At 35.5% G+C, this 15,476-nt stretch overlaps 2 protein-coding genes across 6 annotated transcripts; one reads left to right on the top strand and one right to left on the bottom strand.

Annotated features, from left to right (window-relative positions):
* Positions 1-67: 67 nt before the first annotated feature.
* On the bottom strand, positions 68-3,531 carry LOC132180404 (protein ABA AND ROS SENSITIVE 1). The gene is made up of 7 exons (XM_059593211.1): positions 3,443-3,531; positions 3,059-3,158; positions 2,685-2,901; positions 1,480-1,744; positions 941-1,016; positions 783-829; positions 68-686 (listed from the first exon to the last, which is right to left on the bottom strand). Exons 1-7 carry the CDS (start codon positions 3,529-3,531, stop codon positions 506-508), a joined length of 975 nt encoding a protein of 324 aa, XP_059449194.1. The 3' UTR covers positions 68-505.
* A 462-nt stretch (positions 3,532-3,993) lies between these two features.
* LOC132180403 (tRNA threonylcarbamoyladenosine dehydratase) lies at positions 3,994-13,038 on the top strand. Of its 5 annotated transcripts, none has more exons than XM_059593205.1 (11): positions 3,994-4,280; positions 4,918-4,961; positions 5,696-5,810; positions 6,757-6,904; positions 8,248-8,460; positions 8,900-9,034; positions 9,302-9,436; positions 9,616-9,831; positions 10,700-10,824; positions 11,586-11,643; positions 12,751-13,037. In XM_059593205.1, the coding sequence occupies exons 1-11, from the start codon at positions 3,994-3,996 to the stop codon at positions 12,859-12,861; spliced, it is 1,587 nt and encodes a 528-aa protein (XP_059449188.1). In that variant the 3' UTR covers positions 12,862-13,037. The 5 variants fall into 5 exon arrangements, with proteins under 5 accessions (XP_059449188.1, XP_059449189.1, XP_059449191.1 ...); XM_059593209.1 differs by having other exon boundaries at positions 4,163-4,284; positions 12,751-13,038; XM_059593206.1 differs by lacking the exon at positions 8,248-8,460.
* Positions 13,039-15,476: the final 2,438 nt, after the last annotated feature.

Here is a 15,476-nt window from a genome sequence, read left to right as displayed (position 1 = left end):
TTGAATAACCTCAGGTCTCAAAATAGCTAAAACCTAAAGAAGCCAGTTCTAAATGGAATTAATCAAGTTCATGTCCCCAAAAGATAAAAACAAAGTTTATTAATAACGTTTCACCATGCACTGTTTCAAGGAATATGTACAACGTTGATAGTTGATACTTTTGACTCAAAACCGAAACATTTCTATAAACTCATAGTTGTAAGGCCCTAAAATATATTTAGAAAGTAATGATTTTATTTTCTGAAATGCATGTGCTGCTCCAGGCTTAGATGATGCATCTTTGGGCTGCTAGTTCCTTTACCTTAGGGCTAACCAAAGAAGTTGGATCAGTAAAAGTTTCTCTAGATGCACCCAGCATCACTCATCTTTTAGCGCTCTGCTTTAAAATCTTAATAAAAGACTGATATGGTGGATTCCAGTTCGGTTCAGATGACATCACATTTACTGATTTTGAACATTTGACGATGATTCTCCCGGGGATACCAAAAAGATTTGGAAAGAATGTTCACAAGTGTTGAGCTCTCCAGTCAACTGCAAAATTCTCATTGCTGTCATCATCACTGGATGATTCTTCATGGCTGGACTCCTTGCTGACAACCTCAGAAGGTCTACCATGTTTGGAAGACCTAACAGCCTGCAATTCCAATTTCTTCTTCCTCAACATTTCCACTTTCTCCTTATAGGACCTGCAGGGTAAAAAAGAGAGGAAATGAAATTAAGATCATCATTAAAAAGAAGATTAACAGCGTGTGAAATTTAACCGAGAATTACACAGAACTCACTTCTGCTCAACGGATTCAGCCTCTTCAATCGTTTCAGCAGCATCAATCTGCAGTCACAATTGAAACAACAGGATGAGGTTTAAGTTTGTAGTGTGGGTAGATCTCATGGCAAACTAGAATGCTTTAAGTGAATGTGGTGATTATATTATAACCCTCACCTCCTCTTCTTCCAAACGGTCATCCACCTCCACCAAGTCCTCCTGGATCAACTTTTCAAATTCCTTGTACTCGTCTCTAACCACAATCAAGCAAAAATTCAAAGGTTATGGTGCGTTCCATGTCGTTTAAGATATGAAGTAATAATAAGAATTTTGCTTGCAGTTGAAACTTTTTGGAAGAAAAATAGATTCCAGCATATCCTGGCATAAAAGTTATTGACAACTCAGAAAAATATCTATGGCGGATTGCAATATTGCATCAACTACAAACAATTATTGACATCCTCCAACCATCTAACTTAAGTACCCCCTAAGCTTTTTCATTACTAGAAGGGGAGCGTCAAGAATCAATAAAGCCATTGAGAGATGTGGTTAGGGTAGAAGGTTAAAACATGATTTATTGATTGTGCACATGGAAGGTTAATGTGTAGTGAGAGAGCTTTACATATATAACAAAAGAGAGAGATTTGAGGGAGAAAAAAATATAATTATCTTAACAGTGCATGAAGATGGAGATATAACACAGATGTAGAACTTACTTGATATCTGGCTTAACTGGCTTTATGCCACGTGCACGTAAGTCAGCTTCCTTGTTATCAAAGAATCCTTCAGGTAGAGCTCCCTTCACTTGCTTGTTTTCTGAACCAGCAATCTCTACTGATGCCGGATTAAGCTCCCCAGCAGACTGCATATTTATTACCTGTGGAACATTACCACTAGGCAATCGATCTATTCCACTAACAACATTTAAAGAACCCCTCTCCTCTGGTTGAGCAGGCTCCACTGAATTGACAGGGTCATTTCCTAATAGTACGTTAGCAAGTCAAAATAAACAGAATTAGTTCCTAACAGCAAATATTCATAGTAGTAGTACATACTAGTTAAACTAAGGTTGTAACACGAGAGGGAGAATATCTAATTTTGTCCTTGAAATATACATGAAGTTCCAATTTGGTCCCTAAGATTCTAAAGTTTCAGTCAAGTCTCAGAGATACAGAAAGAGCTCCAATTAAGTGCTTTAATCCAACTCCATCTAGAAACAAAAACCATACCAGAAATTCGCAGACCTTGGCCATTTTCACTGACAATGCAGATTTCATTATATATACATCCGTGTGACATATGCCATGTCAATAGTTCAAAGAAACTTTTTTTTTCTTGCTTTTAGTTGACAATAACTAAAAAAAATCTCCAACTTATCCTCAAATGCCCCCTTGTTAACACCAAGAATCGGCTCATTGTTGATTCAAACTAATTATTAATTTGAAGAGCAAAGGTTTCAAATGAAAGGTACGTGCTAGAGAGCTCACAAAAATGGCATTATTGGAGGTTTTGATAAAGCGAGAGATGTTCTCTTCCAAAGGGGAATTGAGAGAGAGGGAGAGAGAAGCTTTGCCCACGTTTTAATCAAACTTCATATTGAGTTTGATAGGAAAGAGATGAACACCATGATGGAGGGGCAGAAATCTGGTGCGGTGAGAGTGCATGCCACGTGGAGATATAGTGAAACAGAAGTATACAAAGCTGAAAAATTTCAAAGTTTGCCATTTCCATCACATATTTAAACAGATATGAGTGGAATAACTTAATTAGAACGTCCTTAGAGACTTGATTGAAACATTCTAAACGTCAAGGACCAAATTTGAATTTTATACATATGTCAGGTTTAATTCTAAGTACTCTCTAAATAACGTATGATGGTCATTATCATAATAATAAAATAAAAACAGATACAAGTCATTACCAATTTTTAGCTTTTTGGTCTCATTGTCATCAAAAAAATCTGGAGGAAGCACAGCTGATGACTGACGTTTGAGTAATTCTGTTGAGTGCTCAGGTTTAGTGCTATGCAAGTCTGCAGAATGTTCAGGTTTAGGTTGAGACAACTTCTTTTGGGGCCCAGGTTTCACATTGTTAACCTGGGTTAGTCCAGCTGCACCAGCTTTGATACTATTTATTGCCTGTCCCAGCAAATGCATCCCATTAGTACCTACTCATTCATGTATATGTGATTTGTTTGTAACTTGATGTTATTATGTGTCATATATAAGCTAGAGCCAGTGATGTATATACACGTAATAGTTTCATAGTGATTTAGTGAGGATACTAAAATATTACCTCATGGTGTTTACGAGAAACTTGGTGTGCATCCCAATTGGATTCAGATTTCAAAACAACATCACAAACCCTACAGACAGGCTGGTCAAGTTCATTGTACCTGTATATATTTAAAGAAGAGACAAGAAGATGCAGTCAGAAACTTCATCATGAACAATGTAATCTTCTTTATGGTCTTCAGCTTCCTAAACAGATAAAATACTTTAACAAGAATAGGCAAATATACACATTCAAGCATCCAAAAAGATCAATGTAATCTTCCATAATCATCATTTATTTATGGGATTTCCATATTTAGCTATGATTTTCTAGATGAAATTCAATCAATAGATGAAAAAAAAAAAAAAGGGTATAGAAAAGAAAATGGGGGAGGCAATAGCTTACCTTACAAGAGGAGAATCTATGCGTTTGTCCTTCTTCTGTGCGTTCAATTTAGCACGAAAAAATGCCTTTTTCCTCGCTTGCGCATCCATTGTCGACTACAGCAAAATCTTAGGAGCTTTTTTTGGAAGTGAGATTTCTTCTACCTTTAAATAGTGAATTCTGGGAGCCCCAAAGCTAGGGTTTCTCTCTATCGAAGATCTAGTCGTAGGCGGAATTGGGTGGAAGTCGGAATTAGCCTTTCTAACAAACAGCGTCGTCGGGCACTGGAGCTAAGACGAGCTAGTAATTACATTGACGAGAAACAAGATTAACCAGAAAAGTTTCTGTTTGCTTATTCATTGACGACTATGCTAAAAACCAAGGCAGGCCAATCAGCGCCACTTGACATCCACAAACTCAAACACAATCACAATCACACAATATCACAAAAGAGAAAGGAAAATCAATTAGAGGTAGCAACGGCGGAAGCGGAGGAGAAGGTCAGTACAGTACGGTTGGAGGTGGAGAGCTCGGACGCCGTGTTCTGAATGTCGTGAAACACTGAGAAATAGATGTTATTTACTGGGTGTCAAAACAACGTCGTTTTAGTGTTTGGCACATGTTTAAGACGACGTCGTTTTAGTTTCCTCCCAGTCCCACAGCCCAGTACCGCCGCGTTCACTATCCGAACACAAAACCCCTACTTTCAAAACCTTCGTCTCTGTTGGGACCTGAGAAAAGGAAAGGAAAGGAAAAGAAAGGGAAAAATGGAGGAGAGAGCGAAATACTTGGCCTTGGTGGGAGCTGGAGCTCTTTTGGGCTCTGTTTCTACAGTCCTACTTCTTAAGCTTCTTCCGAGGCGAGTCGTTATCTGTTTCCGTTTCGCTACCATTTTCAATTCTGACTCTTTTCTTTCCCCTGGTATTAACCATACGATCACGCTCTATTTGGTTGCCGAGAAAACGCAGGAAAAGAGAACCAAACCTACTCAGCCCAAAGCGTTTGAAAATAAAAATATAAACTTGTTCTTTTTCTTTCCTTCAGTTTCCTCGGCAACGAAACGTATGGTTACTCTTACAGCTTTCAATTTTAAATTTTGTTGTCGAAAAATATATAGTTTCGCAGAGGTACTTGTCTGCTTTGTTTGATCACTCAGAAAATGTAGGAAGAAGTAAAGAAATGGGATTTTTTTTTCCTCTTAGAGCAAAACCTTCAGGCCTAATATAACTTTTTGGCTCCCTTGAGTTTTACCGTTCATCTTTGAAAGAAAGCAAAATTATAGGAAAAAAAAAAAAATCCAGTCTGTTTGCGTTATGTAGTCAATATTTTCCTGTTTCTAAAATCATTGCTATTCAGAACATTGAACTTCGAAAAACCAAACAGGCCACCAAAATTAGAGAAAAATTCAGATAATTAAATATGCAGAATATGTTGATTGTTATCACTTTGGCTTAAAGTGGTTGCATTGTGGTGATATTGATTATGTATCTTTGCAGATGTGTCGCAAGGCAATGCATGGAGAAGGCGATTAAAATTAATGGTAAGTGATCATCTGAGAAAAAAATATTATGGACATGATTGATGAAATTTGGAGAAAAAAATATCGCTTAAGACTATTACACTATGATGGGTTGTCTAAGGGTACTATCTCTGAATGTTTTAATAAGATCTGCATTCTCTGTTATGGGCCCTGCTATATTAGATTCTAAGACCATTGTGTAGTGTCTTATTTGATGGGGAAATTACAGAGTAGAAGTATAATATGTAGATGTAAAATTCTAGATCTTAAAATTACATCTTTAATGCTTGCCAAATGTTGGTGAGCATAATAATGTCTTGTTCACTTATGAAATTTGTAGAGTTCCAATGTTCTCTGTATTTCTTGGTGCTGCTTCAGGCAGCAAAGATAGAAACTTGCGGTGGAATGCTAGAATATATGTAATATAGTTGAAACTTTTCAACATGTTTGCTGACTTATACTATACTGTCTTGCGCTTGTAGTTTTGCTGGGTAGACTCCAGTTACTGAATAATGACTTGAAGATTCTCTCGTTCAAATTTACTTATTGATAGTGAATGTACCCTTACTCAAGAGCTAGGTGGGGTGGCATGTGTTAAACCATCTCTCCAACCCTCGCAGATAGTGCAAAGGCCTGAATATGCTGGCTTTTTATGTCAATAATAACTAGTTGGTTTTCTTTTTGTTATATGGGTTTGATTTGTGATTCCAGTGACTAATCAACTGTATTCTGTATTTCTTCTTATTTTATGGAAGGTCAAGGACTTATATCTGAGAATGATAAAAGCTACACGGTTGCTGAGAACCAGAATCATGGGATGGCTGGTTTAGACCTTCTAAAAGACGAGATAGTTTCTGAACAATTGACCAGGTACTAGTGGTGTCACTAAGTTAATTGACTTTTTTAAAATTAAAAAAAAATATACGTGTCCCTATAATGTGGTCAACCTGATTTTTGAGAGCAGGCTTTTCAATACATCCAATATAGTTCCATTGCTTTTCTTAAATAAGCTGGGTTATCTCGTACTTCCATTCTGCATATAATGCTACCCTTTATGCATGAGGCTAGTTATAACCGAGAGCATTGGCCTCTTTCTGCTTCTAGATTTGGTTTACCTGGATGTCATGTTAGATATGTCTTACATATGTTAGGCACCAAGCATGTCTGCATAATTTTAACCAATTTTACTTAGGCATGGAAGATAGACACACACGTGTGTGTGTTTGTATTCTATTGAAGAATATATCAATATATGCAGCTGAGACCTTAGTGTCTATTTATGGTGTATGGGACCTGGAGTGCAGGGGTAGGGGTGTTCTGAAATCTATTTGGTTAAATTTGGTACATAGGAATGGACCCAGGGATGGAATGGCTAGTAGTCATTTTGTTATTTGGTTGCGCATCATAACTGAGGATAGCTATTCTCTCAAGAAGGTGAGGAGTATCTATTCACCCAGAAATGGAATAGCATTTTCCCAAAAAAACCATTATTTTTATTTTTATTTTTTTGGGAACCCAAAAAAAATGTTCCCCATGGGTGGTCGACCACCCCCAAGGGAAATCATTTTTAGAGTTTGGTGTTTTAGAAAATTTGATTCAATTCCAGTGAAGAAATTTGGTCATTCCTGTGTTATCACCAACCGAATGAATAGAAATGGTCATTCCATTCTAGTTTCTTTTATTTCTAGTAATACCTATTCCTATTCCTAAGTAATCATCATTCCAGTGTACCAAATGAACTCTCTATTTTTTTGGGTGTAATTCTATTTTGATGTAGTTGGCATGATTCAAGCTGTTATTTTTCTTCTATCATTAGGAACATTCAATTCTTTGGCCTTGAGTCTCAACAGAAAGTGACTGCATCCTATGTTGTGGTCATTGGTCTTGGAGGGGTTGGCAGTCATGCTGCATCTATGCTTTTAAGATCAGGGGTTGGTAGGCTTCTCCTTGTGGACTTTGACCAGGTTTGTTTTCTCTTATCGTGTTTTCTACCTCTACAATATGTCACCTAGTTTCTTTGGCTTATGCAGTTTTTTATTTATTTTTATTTTTTTAATTTTTTAATTTTTATTATTAATTATCAAAAAAAAAAAAAGGTTTTTGGAACCATACCCTTTGTGTTGGATTGTCTAGCATGTGGTCAATCCACATATCTTTTGCTTTCCTTTAGCTTATTTTTACATTAATTTATACGTATTTGAAGTGATATCTCACTACTGAAATCTTGAGGCAATTGATGAGATTTAAAGCCACTGGTTTTTGTTCTTAATAAATGCATAGGGTGTGTATCATCCAGCTTGGCAATAGGACATGGATCTTTTTTTCTTTTTTTTTTATTATTTTTTATAATAATCCAAATATCATTAAAAGCGAAAGCGCAATCCAAGTACACAGGAGAAATACCTAGCAATAGGACATGGATCTTTAATGCCTACGCTAGAAAGTAATAGAGTGTCAGCGAAATGCATTGAAGTGTTTGATAATTTACTTATGATGGTAAAAAAATGTGGTACTCTTGAGATCCATGCTTTTACCTTATTAGTGGTCATAGTTTAACATGAAGTGGAACTTTAAATTCCTTCGATTGACCTATTTATTTGGGATTCATGTACTTTGTATTTTAAGCTACTCAGCTGAAGAGAAAAGCTAAGAGTTTACTCCGCCTTCTCTAAATGCTTCCCTGGGAATACTTTCACATTTCTTCTCCCCTCCTCTCACCAGCTCCCTGGGGACCACTCACTTATCGAAAAGAAAAGAAGCTCTTTCATGTTCCTTTGTTTCTGTTAGCTTCTGATCAGTAGAACAGATGGAAGAATTTCACAGAACCTTCTTTTAAGAACAAATGCCTTAATATCCTAAGTTGGAAATGTTGTAGAACTTTTATGGAATGGGTTATTTCTATATCATACCTTTATTGCACTTTCTACACTATTTGGATTTTGGAAGATGAAACTTGACTAAAAAGTTGATATATGGTAGAAGTTGTTCAAGCCTACCAACAAATATAACTTTTTGATGATAATTGCTTAAATTAACTGATTTATCAGTTTCTTTTTTACTTATGACACTGGTTCAATTAAGCTCTTTACTTTTAATGACTTTTTCGTAATTATATTGATTTTTTTTTTTTTTGGTCGTGGACACGATAGTCTCTCTTAATTCCTAAGCATGTTAGTAATAGCCTGAGGCTGTTTGTGATAGCAAAGATAGAAAGAGTACTGAATTTTGCTTCCGAATTTACATTGATTAGAATTTCCTTTATTATCTTCATAAGATACACATACTCATTCATTAATTACATGAGAAGGTATCACTTTCATCACTTAACCGACACGCTGTTGCAACAAGAGCAGATGTTGGCATTCCAAAAGCCCAGTGCCTCAAAGAGCATTTCCTGTCTATCTTCCCAGAGTGCCATATAGATGCAAGAGTGCTATTATATGATGCATCTTCTGAAGAAGAAATTCTTTCAGGCAAACCTGACTTTGTTTTGGACTGTATTGATAACATTGATACCAAGGTAACTTTCTTGCATATACTTTGGTTAACTTGTCATTAATTACTTTTTTACCTGCACCAGAATTACAACTGTTGAATACTCAAATAATTTCATGATTGTTTCTGGTCCTTTTCCCAAATAACAAGAAAAAAAGGTAGAAAATAAGACCATGTGGATATCACTTCTTTCCTGTGGTTCTTCCTTCTTTTGTTTTTTTGGTGAATTTGGGAAGGTCATACTTGCTAGAACGGCTGAGATGCATATGAGTATGACGTGAGCAGGATGTTAGACATTATCTACAAAATTTGGTTTGTAGCTGAAACTAATGAGTCTCTAGACAAGGCAGAAGATTTTGTTCCACCCACCCCTTTCATTATTATTTACTGATGTATTCCGACTAAAAACTGTGATGTTAATGAAGTTTAAATTTTCAATCCCTTTGATTTGTTATATGTAATAGGTGGCACTTCTTGCTGCATGTGTACGTAGGGGTCTGAAGGTTCTATCTGCTACAGGAGCTGGTGCAAGAGCTGATCCAACAAGAATACGGGTTGCGGATTTGAAAGAGTCAACAAATGACCCACTATCTCGATCTGTAATGATTTTTGCTTCTTATTAACAAGTTTTGAACTACTTACAGTTTTATTATGCTTTTCTTTCTAATTGTGCTTTTGCAAAACTGTGTTGCAAAACATATGCCCATTTCTAAGTTGTACAAAATTTATGTCAATGTATTGCGATATTGACATGAAACTTACTTTTGCCTTCATTTATTTGCTATGTGAGGTAGACATACTTTTTGGTTGGTCTTATTTTAGGCATTGAACATATAAGTCCTTTTTCCAAACATTCTTCTTTGCAGGTGAGACACCGACTAAGGAAAGATTATGGTATTGATGGTGGCATTCCTGTTGTGTTTTCACTGGAGAAACCCAAGGCAAAACTGCTTCCATTTAAGGGACCAAGTGGAGAAGAAGAAAATCCCTCAAACTATCAAGTGCGGATGTTTACTCATTGGTTTGAAGCATTTAGTACTTTTTCTAATAAGTACTCCCAAAAATTCTGATAATTAGGCTTATTTGTCCAAATATTATAAAACCAACCCAAAGTAAATATTGTAACAGAAAATTTATATTCCCTACTCATAGAAATTCTAACTTCGTATTCTGATATTAGATAGTACCAGGGTTTAGGGTTCGCATAATACCTGTTCTGGGTACCATCCCTGCAATTTTCGGACAGGTTATGGCCTCCTATGTTGTGACACAACTAGCAGGGGTGCAAGTTCAAACAGAGCCTGTGGTAAATTTGGACGTGGATCATTACAGGATGCTTCATCAACGTCTTATCGAGCATGAGGAGTCACTGTATGGCACAGCCATGGAAGTCCAGGTATGAAGTTTCCCTTGATAAGTTTGTTGTTAAAAGATGGCTCTTTTAGCATTACTTTTCTGTAGGTTCTCTGGAGCAGATGTGACGTTTATTGAGTTTCTTTCTTGACTTCTATTGAAAATGATGAGAGGATGATTTAGGTTTTATTCTTCTATACATAATCTGCACTTGGGTTAGGGAGCCTTTTCCCTCTCTCTCTGTCTCTCTCTTTTCTTACTCTCTTTTTTCTTATTCTAACGTATAAAATATGTTTGATCTGCTTATCTTTTATCACAGGTAGATACATTTCATCCTTTTGTATGAATCCATGACCTCACCTTCCACCTCATATTTAAGGTGGGAAGAGATACCATTTAGTAAAAAGACTATCAGCAGAAAGTTAAGTGCTAATAAGAATTCAATTAGTAAACATGGATTCTATTAAATTAGGTTGAATGAGTTTAGCTTCCTATACATTCATCAAGACAAAAAAACCTTAGCTTCCTATGCAAATGGTAAGGATCTTGGTCTTGTGGTATTCTATTAGGTCTAAGGTTCGAATCCCCTTGGGTGCAAACAATTCTTTGCGGCCAATCCGCCAGCAAAGCCAGAATATTACTCGATCCGTGTGGAGAGGGCGCTTTACACGGTTCCGAAGTTTACCTTTACCTGAGAGGGGTGGGTATACGAAGTAAACTTGCCTTGGAGGGGTTCCTCATCATAAAATAATAATAATAATAATAATAATAATAATAATAATAATAATAATAAATAAATAAATAAATAAGCTTCCTATGCAAATGAGAATAGCAATGCCACCACATGCTAGATAAAGTCTTTGAACCTTGTCTGTTGTCAATTTTATGTAATCTATTGCCATTTTGTATAGGTAGATGTTGAAGAAGTGATGTACATTACAAAAGAGTTGTGGCATGGACGAAGTGTGAGGGAGCAGTCTGCAAAAGATGTCGGACGTGGAATGTGGCGGTCTGTTAATGAGTTAATGCTTGTGAGGTATGGGTTGCATTCTTAGATACAATTGATCATTTGGCATTCATGCTTTCCAAACAGTTGGTTGCTTTAGTGATACTTCTGAGCCTTGGCTTAGGTGTTAAAATTGTGGGGTTGGTTCAGTCCTAGGGGTGGCAGAAAAAGTCAAAAAAATACTATACTGAAGTTATAAAATTGGTCTTTTGATGTATGGAATACCTAGTAAGTCAGCAAACAAAGCCTAATATCTCAATCAGAATTAGCTTGACCACTTCTTTCCTGCTATTCACTCTTATCAGGGCCATTTCTTCTGTTCATTCATTGTTTGTCATGTATTCTGTCACTGCCTTAGCTCATTTCCTTTTTGTCTTTCCCTTGCTCCTCCTGTTTTTCTAAGATTCTCCTAGTCGTTGTGGCGCCTTGATTTTGAATCCTATTGCATCTCTAGAGCAGTTTGGTGCAGTTTGTTTCTTTATGTACATCTTCTAACCATCTTAGATAGTTTTTCCTAAATTGCAGCGCACTTGAAGCAATCTTTCTCAAATGATTTGATCTAGAGTATTAACACAGCAAGTACATATATTTTCAAGAGCATTATAGCTATATTAATCTATAAAATTATTTGAAATGGTGTCCTGAACTATGATTGTCTGAACCCAACAACTTTCGCCATGTGTACCATGTATGTCATGTTGTCTTATCTCTCTTGTGAAATTGATGTTGCCTTGATCGTGTACATGGATTTTTGTCACTGACATTTGTGCTTGGTTCCATCATTTCTTCAGGTGGGATCAGGCAAAGCCAGCTTCTGTGTCAAACTTAATACTGTTAAAGTTTAGAGAGGTATCTACCATTTAATTGACTTTCTATCAAATGAGTGAATGCGCATAATCTTGTCACTTCATATATCAAGATTTATCTTCTTGGAAAGATAGAAGTTGAAAGCCCCAATGAACTGTTGAAATTCAAATATGCTTACGCACTAAATACATGGTCTTTATTTTTAGGGTGCTCCAGAAGAAGATGGCTTATGCCAAGATAAGCATGATCAATGGACCCATTCCTTTTACTCTTGTATTGCATTTTGATTTAGATGAGTATCATTTGCCTGCTACCCATTTTCTAACAAAAATGTCATAATCTTATTTTTGGGTTTTTCAAGGTAGTGTTTTATCTTTGGGAAATTGTACAGTCCACTTCTTTCATGTTCTTCACTAATTTCATATTTCTTAGCTTGACCTCTGAGACACTGAGCTCTGTTTTTTTTTTTTTTTTTTGGCAAAAATGTATTTACCTAAAAAATTTCTAAACTAAACCTTCTTCCATAATCCATTTAATATTTGATGGTTAATTGTATAGTGAGGAATAATTATCATGAATGTTCCACTAGCTTCATATGATTCTCTTCAACTAATCTGAATTACTATTACTGAATAACAACTTTCATCAAGATAAATGGAAAACATTTGATTTATATGCTTCCTTTGTGGCTGACTGCTAGTATTTTGCTTGTTCATATCTTAGATTGATAAAGATTACTCTGATATTACCATGGCGAGAATTCCATGCAAAGACTTGAGTCAATGGGAATGTTCTTACCTTTCTACCTGAGAAAGTTGGAGTTTCGTTTTTATAGATAAAATTATTGCTCTCCTTTAGCTTCCTGCTGTAAATATAAAGTACTTTGAGCGTCTTAGATCTATAATATCTTTATCCTTTACTATATAACCTTTATTTGGTGCAATCATTTGTCTTAATTGAACAAGACCAAACCAAAATCATTGAAATTGAAATATTGTATTGTTGTGCTGATAATAGTGTGAAAATCTTTTATGCCAGTCGGCTTTTGGCAGTTTCTATCACATTATATGCCTATTTTTTCCTCCCTGATTAGCATTCTTTAGAATGTCTTCTCATGAGTCTTTTTTTCCTGTTCCTTTGTCTAATTAGGCAGATGAGCACGAGTTGATGACTCTTGATGATATCGAAGAAAATGAACCGGAATTTTTCAGGAGAGTAACATCTGTACTGAAGCGAGCTGAACTGGACTTTGGTCTGTAACCATACTGGAACTTTTATCTTTTGCCCGTTTAGGGGGGGTCAATCTTTCACCCCATTTCACTGCAATATGTAATAGCTTTTGGAACATGTTGACTATGAAGTGATTTTAGTGTATATTTTGAAGAGTAATTCAAATCCAAAATTTTCTGTCAAAATATAAATTTATTCTCACTTTTCTTTTTTCAGATCTTTCATTTGGTACCTGTAAATTATATTCACGAAGTTGTTACCATGCTTTATTTCTTGGGGAAACTATACTTTAGTACGTTACTCCTCCAAACTATAACTCAATGTGCAATGTCTTTCAAGCTTCTAATCTTTGCAATGTCTCTTGCTTAACTATCAAAGGGGTTGCAATGTCTTCTTTCCACGCCTTAAATGACAAAAATACTCTTGCATAAGATAATATAAACAGAAAAACAAAAAATTTGAAGAAAAAAAATAAAGGAAGAATTTTTTTTTTTTTTTTTTTTTTTTTTTAAAAAAAAAAAGATATGTATATATTATGTATGGTGTAGATAGTCATGTCATTTAAAATGAAACGACACGATAATATATGCATTGTTAGATGCAGCAAAATGTAATTTATGCAATTAAATAAACCCTCTATATTTTAATTATGAGTAATGCTACTTGTTATAACAATTTTTTGACTGGTGAGTGTCTACGAAAGAATCTGCAAAAGAATAACAAGTTAAGCAAAAGAGTTTGTCAGAATGGGCCGACGGGAGAAAGCCTCAATGCTTAAGTTAGTTATCAAAATAAGATAATGACAATGAATAGCAAGAGTTTTCGCAAAGAGCAATTATTAGTTAAATACTCTATTCCTATATTTATTGAATTGTGGGCTGAGTAATGTTACAAGTCCCTTTTGTGTCCCTCTTGAATCCCTCAAAAAATGATGTGACTATTAAAATCATCACTGAGCTTGTAATTGATCATTATTGGAGTTTGATCAAATGATGATTTTAATGGATTCAGATCCCCTCCAATTGGGGAGAAATTGGAGATTCTCCAATTGTTAATCGTGACCTTTCATTTTAAATCTAATGGTTTATAAAATCATTTAAACCTCGGTAAAGCAGAAGTCACTATTTAATGCATCGATTATACAAAAACAGTTGGCATTTTATAAACCATTGGATTTAAAATGAAGGGTCACGATTAACAATTGGAGAATCTCTAATTTCTCTTCAATTGAAGGGGATCTCAATTCAATTTTAATAGTTACATCATTCTTAGTAGGGGTGAAATAGCGGTTGCGGTTAGCGGTTAGTGGCTAAAACCGCTAACCGCAACCGCCTAGGCGGTTAGTAAATTTTACTAACCGCCTCCGCTAACCGGGTAGCGGTTAACCGCCCGGTTAGCGGTTAACCGCTTTGGAATAACCGCTTTTTTTCTAACCGCTTTTTTTGGGCTTTTTTCTTTGGACCGATTTTGGGCCGGGTTTGGACCGGGTTTGGGCCGGTTTTGGGCTCACTTTAAACATTTTTTTTTCTCATTTTTTTTTCCCTTTCCATGGCCATTTTAGCATTAAAAATTGCTATATACCAAAATCTTGTTGGCCACCTTCTACAAATCTACACATCATATAATATACAAATAAAATTACAACAAAATCATCACTTCACTTGTAGTCTTATACATAAACTCACAAGCAAGTTCATAAACTCACACATAGAAATAAAATAAAACACAAACAAATTCATAAACTCACAAGCAACCAAAAAAACCAACATATATGGTTAAACTTGAAGCTTGAGGCTCATTTCAATCAACCAAAAAAAGTTCATAAACTCACAACTTATTGTTATTATATATATATAATATATAAATATATATTATATTTAAAAAAAAGCGGTTAGCGGATAGCGGTTAGCGGATTTCCAAAACCTACTAACCGCTAACCGCAACCGCCTAGGCGGTTAGCGGTTTTTACTAACCGCTTTCAAAGCGGTTAGGCGGTTAGCGGTTAACGGTTATAACGGTTAGCGGTTAGCGGTTGCGGTTAGGCGGTTTTAAATTTCACCCCTAATTCTTAGAGGGACACAAAAAAAACTTATAGAATTACTCTTGTAGGCTTGAGGAACTGGAGTACGAATATGTTCCAAGAATATTGGACCCAATTTGATCTCAAAGGATATGCAATCATATCCCAAGTCTTTCGAGATTTAGGTCAGATCCCTGACATTGTAGGCTCGTTGGTTGCAGCATGATGGACTCAAGTAGCTGGACTCAAATGTGGGCCCTGTTTGGTTGGGCTTCTCAATTGTAGCAGGCTAGACTTCCTCGTTGGCCCAATTTCCAATACTACTTTTTACATATATTTATTAAAATAAGTTTACACGGGTGACGTGACATATTTGAAGTAATTTTTTATGATGTGGATGCAAAAATAACATTATACTTTAATTAAAAAATAATATTATTTAGTAAAGTACTATATAATAATCACACAATTAAGATAATGTGAGAGTAAAAATTTAATTTTTGATTTGTAGGACAAAAGTTTCTTTCAAACCAGTTTGTAGGAAATATCTTATAACCCATTTTAAAATACTGTAAAGTGTTTATAAACATTTAAAACGCATATTAAATTATTAAGGTCATTAATA

The sequence above is a fragment of the Corylus avellana genome, chromosome ca5 (genome assembly GCF_901000735.1).
Source record: "Corylus avellana chromosome ca5, CavTom2PMs-1.0".
NCBI classification, from domain to species: domain Eukaryota; kingdom Viridiplantae; phylum Streptophyta; class Magnoliopsida; order Fagales; family Betulaceae; genus Corylus; species Corylus avellana.
This window is presented reverse-complemented; position numbering and strand designations above follow the sequence as displayed.

What these genes read in the sequence shown, in the direction of transcription:
- LOC132180403 (XM_059593205.1), top strand. Translation starts at nt 3,994, where the DNA reads ATGTTATTTACTGGGTGTCAAAACAACGTCGTTTTAGTGTTTGGCACA. An exon ending in GTTTCTGAACAATTGACCAG is followed by an intron (nt 5,811 to 6,756) that starts GTACTAGTGGTG and finishes TTCTATCATTAG; the next exon opens with GAACATTCAATTCTTTGGCC. An exon ending in GCACAGCCATGGAAGTCCAG is followed by an intron (nt 9,832 to 10,699) that starts GTATGAAGTTTC and finishes CATTTTGTATAG; the next exon opens with GTAGATGTTGAAGAAGTGAT.
- LOC132180404 (XM_059593211.1), bottom strand. Translation starts at nt 3,531, where the DNA reads ATGGATGCGCAAGCGAGGAAAAAGGCATTTTTTCGTGCTAAATTGAAC. An exon ending in CCAGTTAAGCCAGATATCAA is followed by an intron (nt 1,017 to 1,479) that starts GTAAGTTCTACA and finishes GATTGTGGTTAG; the next exon opens with AGACGAGTACAAGGAATTTG. An exon ending in GCTGAATCCGTTGAGCAGAA is followed by an intron (nt 687 to 782) that starts GTGAGTTCTGTG and finishes TTTACCCTGCAG; the next exon opens with GTCCTATAAGGAGAAAGTGG.